The 16682-nt window shown below is 37.6% G+C and overlaps 2 protein-coding genes across 2 annotated transcripts in view; one reads left to right on the top strand and one right to left on the bottom strand.

Moving 5' to 3' along the window:
• PCDH15 (protocadherin related 15) overlaps positions 1-16682 on the bottom strand; it is an 817584-nt gene that overhangs the window by 224628 nt on the left and 576274 nt on the right. Inside the window, exons 18-19 of the mRNA XM_060127128.1 lie at positions 16393-16472; positions 2842-2935 (exon numbers count right to left, since the gene is read on the bottom strand). Of these exons, the coding sequence (XP_059983111.1) occupies positions 2842-2935; positions 16393-16472 (174 nt within the window). The remainder of the gene's footprint in view (positions 1-2841; positions 2936-16392; positions 16473-16682) is intronic.
• Positions 5317-7372, top strand: LOC132507200 (ornithine decarboxylase-like). The gene has a single exon (XM_060126311.1). The coding sequence runs from the start codon at positions 5651-5653 to the stop codon at positions 7034-7036; it is 1386 nt and encodes a 461-aa protein (XP_059982294.1). The 5' UTR covers positions 5317-5650; the 3' UTR covers positions 7037-7372.

The following is a 16682-nucleotide window of genomic DNA, read 5'->3' as shown; positions in this document are numbered from 1 at the left end:
TCCCTTACTGGTGTCCATCCTATTCTTTAAAATTCCCATTCTTGACACTATGGAGTGGGATGATTTCAGCCTATACTGGGTCCTCAAAGGCTGTGGTCTGTAACTGGGTGGTATAGATGAGAACTGGATCACTAGGTGAACTAAGAAGTAAATAACAAATCCACCATTCCTGTGCTAATAGGGGCTGAAATTTATAGACCATATAGATGTATTTATCCATATCTTAGAGATAGTATATGAAATAAAGAATATCCATTTCTCTGGCAGAAATGTAAAGTAATAAACACACAGAGAATAACTTCCAGCTTATATATTTCTTGTAAAGTGGTCTGAATATCACTTGCATCAGAATCACTTGGATTATCATTAAAAATGCAGATTTCTGGGCTACACATTAGAACTATTGACTCTATTCTGCAATATTCAAATTATATCTTTGCAATTTGTTTCACATAAATTGCTGGTAATCCTTTTATTTAAGAAAAGTCCATGCACGTGTGTTCTTATTAAATACCTTTCTTAAAACCTGTGATTATTAAGGCTAAACAGTTAATTTTACTATAATTCTACAAAGGACATAAGTTTAAATATTTAGATAAGAAAAGTGCTATCAAAATATGAGACTATTATTATTTTGTAATTACTTTCTTCTCCAACACCCCACTGTATGTGCACATGTATAAGTCGATCCCTAAAATTATATAAATGATGAAACTAACTGAAGAAGCTTTTGTTTGAAATCTAAATGTTTCTTTCCCTAGTGACATTCTCAGTACAAACTTTTGAAAATGAAACAAATTTGCTTAAAAGGATCATAATTTTAAAGCTGAATGAGACCTTATTCATTCTTAAAGAAAGAAAAATTGAGGGAACTAGAAATGCTAAGTGACCTGGCCAAGGAGAATTGAAATTAACAAGTAAATAACTGAAAGAAAAGAAAAAAAAAAAAGCTCTAGAAAGAACTAAGCCACTAATGTTAGCCCAGAACTTATTTTCAGTTTTTTATGTGGCCAAAGCCATAATTAGTAGACTGAAACTATGCCAGATAGCTTAATATGCTATTTCTTTCCCATCTTTACTGTTGTCTAAGAAATCTTACTTTTAAGGCCAGAGGTAAAAGGTGCTAGCTAATAATACTTCCATTAATTTCTGATTCATCATGTGACCTATCTCAAATGGTTGACCTAAAACCTCCTTATTAATTTTACTTCACTCTAATTATACCCCTTACTCCATGCTTAGTAATTCCCTCTTTTCCTTAGAATTTTCCCCCTCAGTTATTTCCTAGCCAAATTACACATTAAACTTTCATCATAAGTCAAGTTCTCAATTATTTTCTTCTTGAGATTCTCACTGACTTCTTTACATATATCTTATACAGGCACACTATATTAATTAAGGGGATTGCATATGTAAAAAGTAATCTTAGATTTTATTTTTATTGACTCGCCTAATCTCTAAGTGCCTTCTCTTGGCCTCACTATTTACTAAAACTGCTTTGTATATTTTATTTTCCACATATAGCTGTTTACCTAATGTTTGAAAAGTGGCAAATAGCTTATTATGGGCAGATTGTTTACCAAATTTAAGTAATTATCCTTATCTATTTTTCTAATTTTTAATTAAGATGATAAAACTGTCTAGTATCAATTTTGTATGGTAAATTTTCTACAGCAATCCTCCTCAAAAAGCGTGAGGAGAGCATTATATACCCCCATCCAGTCTATTTTTTGATCAAAGAAGTCATTTCAAGTAAACTGGAGATATATTGCTATTTGAATTGGGTGAGTCTTCTAGACACTTATACTGAATTTGAAATTATTTCTAGAGAAAAGTGCTTAGTTGGCCCATATGCGCTAGACTAAAGACAAAAGCTACTTTGTGGCATAGAAATGGTGAAAAAAACAGTCTAATGAAGCACTGCTAATGAATGCATTGTTACAGTGCTTAAAAATCAGAATAGTGGTAGTTGTGGATGGCTAGATTGAAGAATACAATCAAATGATTTTAAAACACACCTACATAACTAAACAATTTATTTTTAATACTAATTTTTAGGTACAGAGGAAATAAAATTTATCTTCTCTAGAATTATGGGCCCTTTTAAACCATTTCAATCATCAAGGATTAGTCAAGATTCTGAGCGCCGCTTACAAATAACCTGTAGAATCAGTCAACTTGGTTTCCTAAGAGATTCAAGGTATTTATGCACAAATTCCCTTCCCTCCACTGTCCCCCACCCTCAAAAAAGTGACTTTAAAGGAAATAGATTCCAACATAGTAAAACTGCCAGAACTGCCAGTGCTGTGCTGGTGCTGGACACAATGAAATACTTCTTAGACTAAGTTAGATTTCATTTTCCCCATAAATTAGGTAAGAGAGCAAATTCCACGTATCTATTCTGTCAAGTCAAAGTTGCAGCTCCATAACAAATTCAGAATATAGGTTCATTGATTAAAAGAGCCCATTGGAGGGCTTCCCTGGTGGCACAGTGGTTGAGAGCCCGCCTGCCGATGCAGGGGACAGGGGTTCGTGCCCCGGTCCGGGAAGATCCCACATGCCGCGGAGCGGCTATGCCCGTGAGCCATGGCCACTGAGCCTGCGCATCCGGAGCCTGTGCTCCGCAATGGGAGAGGCCACAACAGTGAGAGGCCCGGGTACCGCAAAAGAGCCCATTGGAGAAAAAAGCACTTTGAGTAATTTTAAGTAGTTGCTCCAAATGAAAAAGAGATTAATTCATGAATTCATGACTGTAATAAATTGTTTTAGAGTGTAAACTACAAGGTTCTCTCAGTTTCTTTAGGACTATTTTTAAAACCCTTTCCCAAAGAGAGTACTCACCCCATCTGGCCTGCCATCATTAGCAGTGACGATCAGAATGTAGCGATCAGTGCTTTCCCTGTCCAGTGCTTTCCCTAAGGTTAGAATCCCAGTACTAGTGACAGAGAAAACAAACAAACAAATGAGACAGAAAAAGATATTATGTCACAGGGAGTCTTTCTACTATTGTGAACTACTTTTGATAGTTTTTCTTTTTTTTTTCCTTTCAGCAAACATAGCTTGAGTATTTAAGATGAACGATTCTAGGATTCATGCTGAAAATTGAAAAAGGCTTTTAAGGCTGTTGAGCCTCTTAGCAATAATGAAAAATTGCCAAACTGAATGAGATAAGTGAGTTGATTCTGTAGCTTCCAAGGAAAAAAAAACAAAACAAACTATGTTCAATTCATTACAGGAAGAAAGATATCTATCTTGTTTGTGATGATTTCAAAGGTAAAAGAGTCCATTAATCTTTAGCAGTTTCATAATGCTTTGAGTAAAAAAGTGATTTCTTTAATCTATATCACCACTCCCATTCATTGTCACATATGTGACCACTACGGAAATGAAAACTAAATTTCATCTTTGATTAAACTATAGAGACTAAAATTTTTCTTCTTTCCAAATTTCAAAATAACTGAGTCTTACTGTAGAAAATTAGAAAATATAGAGTGGAATATTAAAACTTTCATAGATATTATGGGTTTTTTAATATTTCTTTGTATTCTCTATTATAACCATATTTAAATACATTATAATTGCTTTCAAAAGAGCACTCAGGCTGCATATTTTACATTATTTTCAAGATAATATAATTTTATGAACATTCGTTCTCTCATTTTACAATTTATAAAAACAAACTCTTTTGTGGATACACTAACAATTTTACCATCTTGTTATCCTCTTGAAATTTAGATATTTCTTAAGTATTATGTATAATGGGAGATGAACAGCCTTTGGGAAAATTCTCATACTTAGAATACTTTTAATACTAATTCTTAACCTTTTCACTGTTTAGAATACATACTTTCAGATATTTAAGCTTTTATTCTCCCATGTAACTTGTTTTTATAACACTTTGGTCGCTTATTATGTTCTCTAAAACAAGTTCTACATTTATGTCTTAGATATTACAATCTGATGTTGTACATGGCATTTTAATTAAGGTCTAACAAGTATCTACTGTGAAGGAGAGGTTACATTAATTTAACAAAACATTAAAATATTTATCAAGTATAAAAGCATAATTTGTTTCTGATAGATAAAAGGCTTTCATTTTAATGCAAGTGCTTTTGTTGTTATAGTGGAATTTAAGCAATCCGCACCACATATGGTAGTTGAGTACAGAGAGTCAATGCCAAGGAATCAAAATCAGAGTCACAGTTACTCTGTTTTATTTTATTGTTGTTATTGATACGGACTAAAAAAAAAGTTCTAAACATATGGTATGACTATGAAAAACTGACTTTGCTCCTTGTACATTTTAAAATGTTTTGTCCAAATAGCTGAAAACCAATTCCCAGAGTAGTTTGTAACAATCAAATTTGGATCAACTTCCCATACTGCAGATGGTTCAGATAACCCCATTCTAAAATGACATTCAAAGAGAAAAGTAAATCATTGATTGCTTCTGAGACTTATTCACAAGTAACTTAAGAAATCTGAAAATCTATCCATAGTAAAATGAAAGAAAGAAGAAAATTCAGTTATTGTTTTCCATTTTTCTCCTCAGTTTAAGCTTCGACTCTATATTATGCCTTGTATATTAAATTAGAAAATCACTAGAAATTTATATTGTATTAGAATTTAGAGCCATATTATACCTAAATAGCTTATTTTTCATAGTCTGGTAATTATTATGGAAATAGTTCTTTGCTTAAGATGACGTGTGCCTTGTAAGATGATGTGTGCCAATGTCGTAGACAGACAGGATATTTGGGAAATAGAAAAAGAGAGAAAAAATAGGTGCTGTCTTTTGGTATTCATAGCTGAAAGATTAGCTTATGAGTACACACAAGCATCCTTCCACAAAATTCCAGAAATAACTGGAAAGGAGGACTCTTGCTACCAGTTGAATGGAAGCTATAGAGCAGTATACATTAGGCTGCATTTAGAAATGCAGTAAATCTTATCAGTCCATATACTAAAAATACATAAGAATGACTCCTGATAAAACATCAATAATAGTGCTACTTAAATTTTACATAATTGAAAATATATTGCACAGGAGTGATGTCAGTGAAAATGGTGACGTAGACAGCTTGAAGAGGTGGTCTCTCCACAGAAGCATCGAAAAATGAAGCAGGAAGAATCAGAAACAACTTTGATAGGACAATGGAAAACAGTCAAAGGTTGACAGCACCCAAATGAAGGTAGAATTAAGAAAAAGGCAACTTAAAAATTGTAGTAAAGATTTGTTCCGGTCAGTCCCCTCAGTCTTCCTCAGCCTCCGCCGCCGCCGCTGTCCCTCTGCCAGCGCTCCGGCACCACCTCGGGCCGGCGGTTCTCCGCAGGAGGGAGTGAGGTGGCGGGCGGCCGGGCGGGCGGCTGACGGGGGCGGCGGGGACAGCGGCGGGGCGGCCGGCGGCCCTGCGCGCTCGGCGGCGGCGTCTGGTCTCCATGGGGTCTGCCCGCGGCGCCCGTGCGCTCTAAGGTGGACAGCAGATTGTGCGTTTGTCAGGACATTTTCACTGCTGCAGCAAGGGCACGCACATCTTTCAGTGGGACTTGGAATTCCTAGAGAATTGCCTTTGTGAAAAGCTGGCATAATTTCTTTAAATTTCATCTCTTAGTTTCCCTTTTTGTTGTTTCAGAAAGATATCAAGGAACCATGAACAACTTTAGTAATGAAGAGTTTGACTGCCATTTCCTGGATGAAGGCTTTACTGCCAAGGACATTCTGGACCAAAAAATTAATGAAGTTTCTTCTTCTGACGATAAGGATGCCTTCTATGTTGCGGACCTGGGAGACATCCTGAAGAAACATCTGAGATGGTTTAAAGCTCTTCCTCGGGTCACCCCCTTTTATGCAGTCAAATGCAATGATAGCAGAACCATAGTGAAGACCCTAGCTGCCATAGGGACAGGATTTGACTGTGCCAGCAAGACTGAAATCCAGTTGGTGCAGAGTCTCGGGGTGCCTCCAGAGAGGATTATCTATGCAAATCCTTGTAAACAAGTGTCTCAGATTAAATACGCTGCCAATAATGGAGGCCAGATGATGACTTTTGATAGTGAAGTTGAGTTGATGAAAGTTGCCAGGGCACATCCAAAGGCCAAGTTGGTTTTGCGGATTGCCACTGATGATTCCAAAGCAGTCTGTCGCCTCAGTGTCAAATTTGGTGCCACACTCAAAACCAGCAGGCTTCTTTTGGAACGGGCGAAAGAGCTGGATATTGATGTCATTGGTGTCAGCTTCCATGTGGGAAGTGGTTGTACTGATCCGGAGACCTTCGTGCAGGCCATCTCTGATGCCCGCTGTGTCTTTGACATGGGAGCTGAGGTTGGTTTCAACATGTATCTGCTTGATATCGGTGGTGGCTTTCCCGGATCTGAGGATGTAAAGCTTAAATTTGAAGAGATTACCAGTGTAATCAACCCGGCGTTGGACAAGTATTTTCCATCGGACTCTGGAGTTAGGATCATAGCTGAGCCAGGCAGATACTATGTTGCATCAGCTTTCACACTAGCAGTTAATATCATTGCCAAAAAACGCGTATTAAAGGAACAGACAGGCTCTGATGATGAAGATGAGTCAAGTGAACAGACGTTTATGTATTACGTGAACGATGGAGTGTATGGATCTTTCAACTGCATCCTCTACGATCACGCGCACGTGAAGCCTCTTCTGCAGAAGAGACCCAAACCAGATGAGAAGTATTATTCGTCCAGCATCTGGGGACCGACCTGTGATGGCCTGGATCGCATTGTTGAGCGCTGTAACTTGCCCGAGATGCATGTGGGCGATTGGATGCTCTTTGAAAACATGGGTGCTTACACTGTCGCTGCTGCTTCTACTTTCAATGGATTCCAGAGACCAACCATCTACTATGTGATGTCAGGGCCAACATGGCAACTGATGCAGCAAATCCAGAACCATGACTTCCCCCCCGGCGTAGAGGAGCAGGACATCGGCACCCTGCCTGTGTCCTGTGCTTGGGAGAGTGGAATGAAACGGCACCCAGCAGCCTGCGCTTCAGCTCGTATTAATGTGTAGATACCATTCTTGTAGCTGTTAACTGCGAGTTTAGCTTGATTTAAGGGTTTGGGGGGGACCACTTAATTACTGCTAGTTTTGAGATGTCTATGTGAATAGGGTTGGCACAGATGCAGCAACGTGGAAGACTAGGCGATGGGGTCACACTTATCTGTGTTCCTATGGAAACTATTTGAATATTTGTTTTATATGGATTTTTATTCACTTTTCAAACATGCTACTAAAGCGTGCCCCTCAGCTGCTGAGCAAGCGTTTGTAGCTTGTGCATTGGCAGAAAGGGCCAGAAGCTCAGTGCTGTGACCTGTTTGAAGTAAAGTATAGGCACTGGGAAATGTCTATGGCGTGTCCATTCCAGATGGCTCACCTTGCGTGTGGTTTACAGGTGGGAAATTGATGCTTCTCCCATAGGCTGAGAAAATTGCCCCAGAGGACTAAGGAGTTGACAGGTTTTCAATATTTTGAAGATCCACGGAATGCCTTTTTCCTGCCTGACATTTTTATTTCAAGTCCACAAGTCCTGTCGGAAGTTTGCTTTGGATTCTCAGAATAGTGAGTGGGTCTAGCCCCATGTGCGGTGGAAGGAAAAGGAGGGGCGAGACAGTGGGCAGTCTCTGCTGTTAACGGCTCAGTCCACCCTGGATGCGACTGTGAGCCTGGAGTGCCCAGGGCCCCTTGTTAACTAGCCGGCCTGTGGCGAGCAGGGCCAGTGCCCAGGCCCCCTGCACCCTGCCTCCAGAGGCTAGACACAGGCCCTCCCCGTCTTGACTTCACTAGTTGCATAGTTACAACTAGTTGGGAATGTAGCACAGCTTTTGGTAGTTGTTACACGTGTTGTAGAGCTTTACCTTCCGACCTTGGCCTTTTATATTCTCTTACTCAACTTGTACCCCCAGTCCTCAGAAGAGGTTGGCAGGCTCTCATACTAAATTTCCAAAATGGGAATTGTGAATTCCTGCTGTAGCACAGGGAGGAGGGAGGAAAGGAAGGCCACGTAAAAGCCAGGTGTCACCTTAGTAACTGCCACTGGTCTGTACCAGACACTGCAGACGGCACTGAGTGTCTCACCAGCTTCGTTAGAGGGACACGGGGAGACAGCATGTGGTACAGATGGGAATGCTGCAGCTTCTTGCATCTCAGGGACTACATTAAGCGCTTCTGCTGATGCTGTTGGTACCTTTACCAAGGAGTTGAGGGGAGTGACTTGCGTTTCTAAAAAGCCACCTTCCCCCGAGACCTGAGTTCCACCTGGACACAGCACATTGCTGTGATCGCTGACGTCACATCTCGGCTGGTTAGCCAGACCCCTGAATAAGACTTCTTAGGAGCCACAGAGAAAATAGGTCTGACTGGAGTCTGGGCAGAAAAGAGGAAAGAACACAAGTGGACTGTCTGTCCGACTTCCTGTGAGCACATCCTCTTCTGGGTCCTCAGTCTGCCCGCTGCTAATGTTCAAAATAAAGGAATTGGTGTTCTGTATGGATTAAGTGCCAAGAAATGCAAGCTAGATGCCATGCCTAAGACTTTGAGAAATTAGATTTTCTACCTTCAGAAGTGAGGAGTAACAAGATGCCCTAGTGACAGCACTGAGCTTGGATTGAAAAGAGGAGAGGTTTTCCACTCAAAAAGTATGCAGTACTGAGGGCTTGGGAACTGCTCTTCTTGCAGCCTGTTAGGTAAAAGTGCAGTCCAGCCAACTGGCCAGTGCTGGTGGGGACAGAAGTAGCCCCAGGTAGTCCCATGGCACCCATACAACAGCCTCTGAACCTGGCTCATGGCAGCTTGGTGAAGCAACTTGTAAGCCCTGGGAGCCTGTATGGTGACACGGCCTGGGCTGGGCCAAATGACCTCCCGTGGCCCCTACACCTGGGTGTGGGCGAGTTTGGCAAAAGGATGGAGATCTCAGACGGCTGGGTGTGTGTCGGTCAACACTGTCCTCCAGGACCCTCAAGTTCTAGCTTGCAGTGTGCACTTAGTATGTCCATTACAGATGGTACTGTCTGGTCATTCATAGAAATGACATTTCTAGACCTTGATTTGAAGTGAATATAGCTCTGGCCTCCAAAAAAAAAAGATTTGTTCCATTTTTACTTGTCCTTGTCCCAGCCCTTTCTGGCTTAGAGTAGTCTTAAAGATGGTGGTCAACATTCCCAGTGTGCTACTCTGGTCCTTGTTTCTGGAGGCAGCGAAACTATCCTTATTCACAAAGAATTGTGTTTATCTATTCCAACTGGTCTGGAGGCTGCCTGAAGGAATAATACATGGTTTTTGTCTTGTTTTGCCTAACTCAGAATTCACTCAAGGTGGAAAAGCAGTGGGTATTCCTGGAAAACAGTGTAAGTCAGGGAGCAACCTGCAGCCATCTGAAGCAATAGTTTATGTTTGAGGCATTCAGTGGAACACCAAAAGCCTGGCAGGAAAAACTGGGTACAGAGTTTCTTGGAAAATTAGGGCATTCAAAAGTGCCCATGTATACTGGTGAATAGAATTGAGAGTCCAGAAATGAATCCATACGTCTGTGGCCAGTTGATTTTCAGCAAGAATGCCAAGATCATTCAATAGGGAAAGAATAATCTCTTCAACGAAGAACAGTGCTGGGGCAATTGGAGATCTACATGCAAAAGAACGTAATTGGATTATCTCATACCATATACAAAATTTAACTCAAAATGGATCAAAAATCTATATGTAAGTACTGAAACCATAAAACTCTTAGACAAAAGCATAGGGATAAATCTTTATGATTTGGGGTTTGATAATGTATTCTTAAATATGATAACAACAGCATGAACAGCACAAAGAAAAATAGGGCTTCCCTGGTGGTGCAGTGGTTAGGAATCTGCCTAACAATGCAGGGGACACGTGTTCCAGCCCTGGTCCAGGAAGATCCCACATGCCGCGGAGAAACTAAGCCCATGTGCTACAACTACTGAGCCTGCGCTCCAGAGCCTGTGAGCCACAACTACTGAAGCCCGCGTGCCACAACTACTATAGCCCGTGCGCCTAGAGCCCATGCTCCACAACAAGAGAAGCCACCGCAATGAGAAGCCTGCACACTGCAACAAAGAGTAGCCCCCCGCTCGCCGCAACTAGAGAAAGCCCGTGCACAGCAACAAAGACCCAACACAGCCAAAAATAAATAAAATAAATTTAAAAAAAGTAAATAAATAAACAGAATAGCAAATGTATTTAAAAAAATAGATATATTGATCTTCCTCAAATTAAAATTTTTTTGTGCATCAAAGTACAGTATCAAGAAGGTAAAAAAAAACCTACAAAATGGGAGAAAATATTTGCAAATCATATATCTAAATAAGGGTCTGGTTCTCCAAATATATAAAGGACTCCATACAACTCAACAGCAAAAAGGACAAACAACCCAATAAAAAATTGGCAAAGAATAGATACTTCTCCAAAGAAGATATACAAATGGCAAATTAGCACATGAAAACATGCTCAACATCATTAGTCATCAGGGGAATACAAATCAAAGCTACAATGAAATAGTACTTCATACTCACTAGAATAATTAACAAAACAGATGGGAAAATAATGTGTTGATGAAAACACGGAGGTATTGAAACACTTGTACATTGCTGGTGGGAATGTAAAACGGTTCAATCACTATGGAAAACAGTTTGGCAGTTCCTCAAAAAGTAAATGATTACAATGTGACCCGGCAATTCCAATTCTGGGTATACATTCAAAAGAATTGAAAACAGGTGCTTAAATACATGTATATTTGTGTGTGCTTAAATACATGTATCTATGTGTGTCTGTATGTGTGTGGATATTAGCAGTATCCACAATGACCAAAACAGAAAAACAGCCCAAATTTCCATCAATGTATGAATGTATAAACAAACTGCTGTGTACACATGTAACAGAACATTATGCAGTTATAAAAAGGAAAGAAGTACTGAGATATGCTTCAACATGGAAGAACTCTGAAACATTAGGCTAAGTGAAAAAAGCCAGACACAAAAGGTCACATACTGTGTCATTCTATTTATAGGAAATATCCAAAATAAATAAATCCATAGAGGCAGAACACAACTTGGTGGTTGTCAGTGGTGGAGGGGAAGGGCAAGTAGAGAGTAACTGCTTAACCGAGTTGTGTTTCCTTTTGGAATGATGACGATGTTCCTGAACTAGATAGAATTGATAGTCATACAACATTGTGAGTCTACTAAATGCCACTGAATTGTTGACTTTAAAATGGTTAATTTTATGCTATGTGAATTTAACCTCAATTATATTAATTATATTGCACAGAATTCCCTCACCAAACACTGAGGCTATATTCCTGAAATGTATTGTGATTGACAAAATCAAGCTCTTTTATGCAATGAGTTGGTTTGCCAAACCATAAAAATGGTGTTCAAAAGTTGTTTAAACAATGTAGATAAAAAGTAGTGGAGGGTATCTACTTCCAAACAAACCAACCTTCTATTTAAGTGTTCATTTTCCCAAATTGCATCATTTATTAGGAAATATTGCAGCAGCATAATTATGCACTGAAAGAGATTATCTCACAGGTTTCATGCTTTGTATTCTTCCATTAATCTTTTTCAATACCTTCTACTGATTGTGATTAACATCATTTATACTTACAAGTGTCTGAGTCTTTGGCAGATTTATCATGCTGATTTGGGCATCATTTTTCAGGCCTTAAAATGATATTTAGAGAGAGTAAAATATACCTCAAAATGTATGATTGCTTCTAGTTTGATATGGCATTCCATGTTGAACAGTAATTAGTGATTAACAAACAGACCAATAGAAAGAGTTAGATATTGGTAGACATTTAGGTAAGTTGATGGAGGCATGAACCAGCTGTGTGAGAAGGGTGATCTGAGCATATATTTTGAGAGTAGAGCTTACAGAAAAATATGCATATCATCTTTCTTACATGTTAATCTTCAGTGTAGCTCAAACTGATATGAAAAACATAAGCTTTAAATTTAGTGTCAAAATTAATTTAGTCACATAGAGAGAAATAAAAATGCCAGTGAAGATATAAAATTTTCAAATAAAGTTCTAACAAGGGGCAGAAATAACTCTGAGGTTCTTTTGTTTAGCACTTAGCCTTTAAGTGTTACATCACATGCCTTATGCTACAATGATGACATCAATAAGAATTCCTCAATTTCCTGCAATAAATAACAAATATTTTGCCATAATACTTGCAGAGGAAGTTTCCTTACATCTTGCTTAAATATTTACTTATAAATGAATGTTTGCTGAATAAATATTTGCCAAATCATATGCAACTATTAGCACAGACATAAAAAGTTATTAAAATAATGCATTACACTACAGAACCATAAAGATCTGGCCGTTTAATACATAACATTAACTGATTTACATAATGAATGATTGTGATCTTTAAGGAACAAGCATTTTTCTTTAAAGAATAAGTTTCTTTCCTGGCCATATGACTAATCCAATTCATTAAAATGTCATACAGTGTGACAGAAAGAGAAAAACAAATACCGTATGCTAACACATATATATGGAATCAAAAAAAATAAAGTGTCTGATGAACCTAGGGGCAGGACAGGAATAAAGACACAGACATAAAGAATAGACTTGCGGATGTGGGGAGGGGGAAGGGTAAGCTGGGACGAAGTGAGAGAGTAGCATTGACATATATACACTACCAAATGTAAAATAGATAGCTAGTGGGAAGCAGCTGCATAGCACAGGGAGATCAGCTAGGTGCTTTGTGACCACCTAAAGGGGTGGAATAGGGAGGGTGGGAAGGAGACCCAAGAGGGAGTTGATATGGGGATATATATACACATATAGCTGATTCACTTTGTTATACAGCAGAAACTAACACAACATTGTAAAGAAATTATACTCCAATAAAGATGTTAAAAAAAAATAAAGCTATGACACTGAAAAAAAATGCATATAACAATTCAACACTTGGTAAATCCACACTAGCACTGAAATGAATATTCATTACAACTAATATTTTTTAAAGAATTATAAAAATGTTTTGGTATATTTGTATTTCAATGGAAAAAAAGGTAAGGTAATGAATGGTATTGTAATGATTATTGTTAAAATTGGCATTATAGCATAAAATAATATTTAATGTAAACAATAAGCAAGTACTTTTTTTGTTGTTTTAAGAAGAAAAATGTAACCAAAATCACTATTTATATGAACTGAAGCATCTGATAAGACAGAACATGATTTCTTTTCTATTATTTTTTGAGAGAGCATCTGAATTATTCAAATCCTTAAAACTTACATAGAAGTGGTGATGCAAATTTGCACAAGTATCTCAGAAGTTTCAAAGAGGGAAGGGATTAAAATATCAATATTTCCCCCATTTCAAATGTGTTGAAATATATTGCTAAGGGTCTAGCCTAGCCTATAATTATCAATGGGAACAACAGCAATGAAGTGGCTGAAATAAAATTACCATAAGATAAAAGGCAATGAGCGCAGTGTACTGGACCCTGTATGATCATCAACAGAGACCATACAATCATCACAGAGTCCTGCCCTACTCTAGCTGTCTACTCTAGGAAGCTGTCTACTCTAGGAAGTCCTGCCCTACTCTAGCTGTCTACTCTAGGAAGAAGTTTGCATTTAAGGATATTTCTGTCTGTTTAGGTCAATTCAGACAAAGAGGATGCTGCATTGACATCTTTCACACTTTAAAGAACCTCTGTAACCAACTAGGTGTGTCTGGTCGATTTCAAAAGCATAAATTAGAGAGTAGTAGACAAACACTTGCTAGGGTAGCAGCACGAGTGAGAATGTCTTTGATAAAACTGGTAGCTCATTAGATTTCACAACCAGCAGTTTTAAAATCCTTCAGCATCAAGAGAAAAACAGATAAACACAGGAATGGAAATCTTTAACAGAGAAAGTAAGACCAGGGCAGGTGAAAACTTCACTGTTTTCTTATTTTTATCAGTTTTATTAACATATAATTCACATATCATTGAATTCACCCATTTAAAGTGTACAATTCAATAAATTTTAGCATATTTTCAGAGTAGTTCAACCATCACCACAATTTTAGAATATTTTCACCACTGTACCCATTAGCAGTCATTCCCTATTCTCTGTCAGCCTCCAGCCTCAGGCAACCAGTAGTCTACTTTCTGTCTCTATAGATTGGCCTATTCTGGACATTTAATACAAATGGGATCAAACCAAATGTGGTCTTTTGTGAATGATTTCTTTCATTTAGTATGTTTTCAAGGTTCATGCATGTTTCAGTACTTATTCTCCTTTATTGCTGAATAATATTCCACTGTATGGATACACATTTTGTTAATTCATTTCATCTGTAGACAGACATTTGGGTTGTTTTCCACATTTTGCCATTGTAAATAATTCTGTTATAAACATTTCTGTGCAACTTTTTACGTGAACATAACATTTTCATTTCTCTTGAATAGACACGAGTGGAATTGCTGAGTTATATGGTAACTCTATGTTTAACATTTAGAGGAAATGAGAAATAGTTTTCCAGAGTGTACATTTTACATTCCCACCAGAAATATATGAGAATTCTGATATTTCCACATCTTCACCCATGTATGTTATTTCCTTTGTTTTTCATTATAGCTATTATAAGAGGATGTGAAGTGGTTATTTCATGATTGTAATTTGATTTCCCTAATGACTAGTGATTATGAGCATATTTCCACATGCTTATTGGCCATTCATATATCTTCGAAGAAATGTCTATTTAAATTCTTGTTCATTTTTACTTAGATTATTTATCTGCTTATTTTTGAGATATACTAGTTCTTTACATATCCTTCATATATTTAAAATATTTTCTTTCAGTCTGTGGGGTTGTCTTTCACTTTCTTGATGGTGCCATTTGAATCACATTTTTTCAAATTTTGATGAGGTGCAACTTATTAGTCTTTTTCTTAATCACTTTTGCTTTTTGTATCATATCTAAGAAATCATTGCCTAACCCAAATCATGATTTACATCTGTATTTTCTTCTTCATTATATAGTTTAATCTCTTATATTTAGGTCTGTGGTTCACTTTGAGTTAATTTTTACAGACGGTGTGAGGTAAAGACCCAACTTCATTCCTTTGCATGCTGTCTCAGCTTCATTTATTGAAAAGATTATTCTTTCCTAATTAGATTGTCTTGGCCATTTTTTTTTTTTTTTTTGGAAATCAATGGACCATAAATATTAGGGGTTATTTTTGGATTCTTAAGTTTATCCTAGTAATCCAGACATCTATTCTTATACCAGTACCACACAGTCCTGATTACTGTAAAGTGTCCCTTTTACAAAGTTTTCTTTCTTTAAGAATGATTGTAAATTATAATTACTTATGATTAGTATGTACCTACGGGGGAAAATTCAAAATAGTAAATCTCTCCATTTTTTAAATGGAAGTTTATTCATCTGTGAAATCTAAAAATCTGGGAAATATTGTATCCAGGCACACAAACTCATGGCTGTACCACCCTCGTCAATGCAAAGTTGCACATGTTTTTTTCTTACAAGATCAAGTGACCACACAGGGTTCTCTTGATTTGGCATTGTGTACCACATGTTCCTGAGACTGAAGCAGAGCCTGGCTAATTTGTCAAATTTTTCACTTTATACTCATGGGCTACATTTAGATTTCCATCCTTTTAGGGAGTAAAACCACTCAGGACCACACAGAAAACATCAGAGAGATAGCAAGAACATCTCTTTGACAGCCAGCCACACGTAAAAACAGAGCGGCTACTTTGCTGTTGAAGAAGAGAAACAAAGCTAATGTCAATGCCTTCTTTAATGCCTGCTGTCAGTTTCCTCAATAGTTAAGATTGACATTATCTCTGATATGTTCAGAGAGGTGAGCAGAATGACATGGACATAGACCTCAAAGGGGCTTAGAATGGGCATGAAATATTTTTATCTTAGCTTTTTTAGAGTATACCTATATTACTCAAATATTGAAGGATGGACTTTGGTGGCACCTTAAATGTATCTGAATTACACTTTTTCTTACAAAATTCCCTTTGAACAATTTAGTGCCAAGTTACTCTTTGTAGAAATATCCTTGTTATTATGCATAGCTGACAATTTTAAAGGGATCTAATTAATCCCAGGTTATACCTGCAAATGAACTGTTTCCACCTCAGTGGATTTTACCTAGTAAATTTTTTTTAAATAAATAAACAGTGTCCTGGGTATGATTTCTGGATTCAGAATTATCCCCCACAGCTCTCATTAACACTCATAGAAAAGTAAAATAAAACTATAAACAGCTGAAAGTCTCTGATTAGAAGTCTGTCCTCTTGCTACCAGTACACTGTTTAACATTTAAAAAGAAAAATAAATTTAGAAATTATTTTTAACTTACGTTTCTGAAAGATTAAAAACTCGCTGTGGATCTCCTTTCTCAATGGCATATGTTATTGGATCTCCCTCTCGATCAGTTGCCTTCAGAGAGAAAACATACTTTAATTATCAAGTAATTGATATGTCTTCCATTCAGTACCGTATAATATAGAAACTTGAAACTAATAGCACAGAAGATCCATGATACCTTAAAGTATAAAGATGAAAACACGGGCAAATAGCTAGATGTAAAATAAAGAATTTCATATCTGATCCCAGCATTTCTGTCATTTTATGTCATCTGAAAGTTGT

This window comes from Lagenorhynchus albirostris, chromosome 16, assembly GCF_949774975.1.
Source record: "Lagenorhynchus albirostris chromosome 16, mLagAlb1.1, whole genome shotgun sequence".
In the NCBI taxonomy this organism is placed as follows: Eukaryota; Metazoa; Chordata; class Mammalia; order Artiodactyla; family Delphinidae; genus Lagenorhynchus; species Lagenorhynchus albirostris.
Note: the sequence above shows the minus strand (reverse complement) of the source record. Positions and strands in the feature narration are given on the sequence as shown.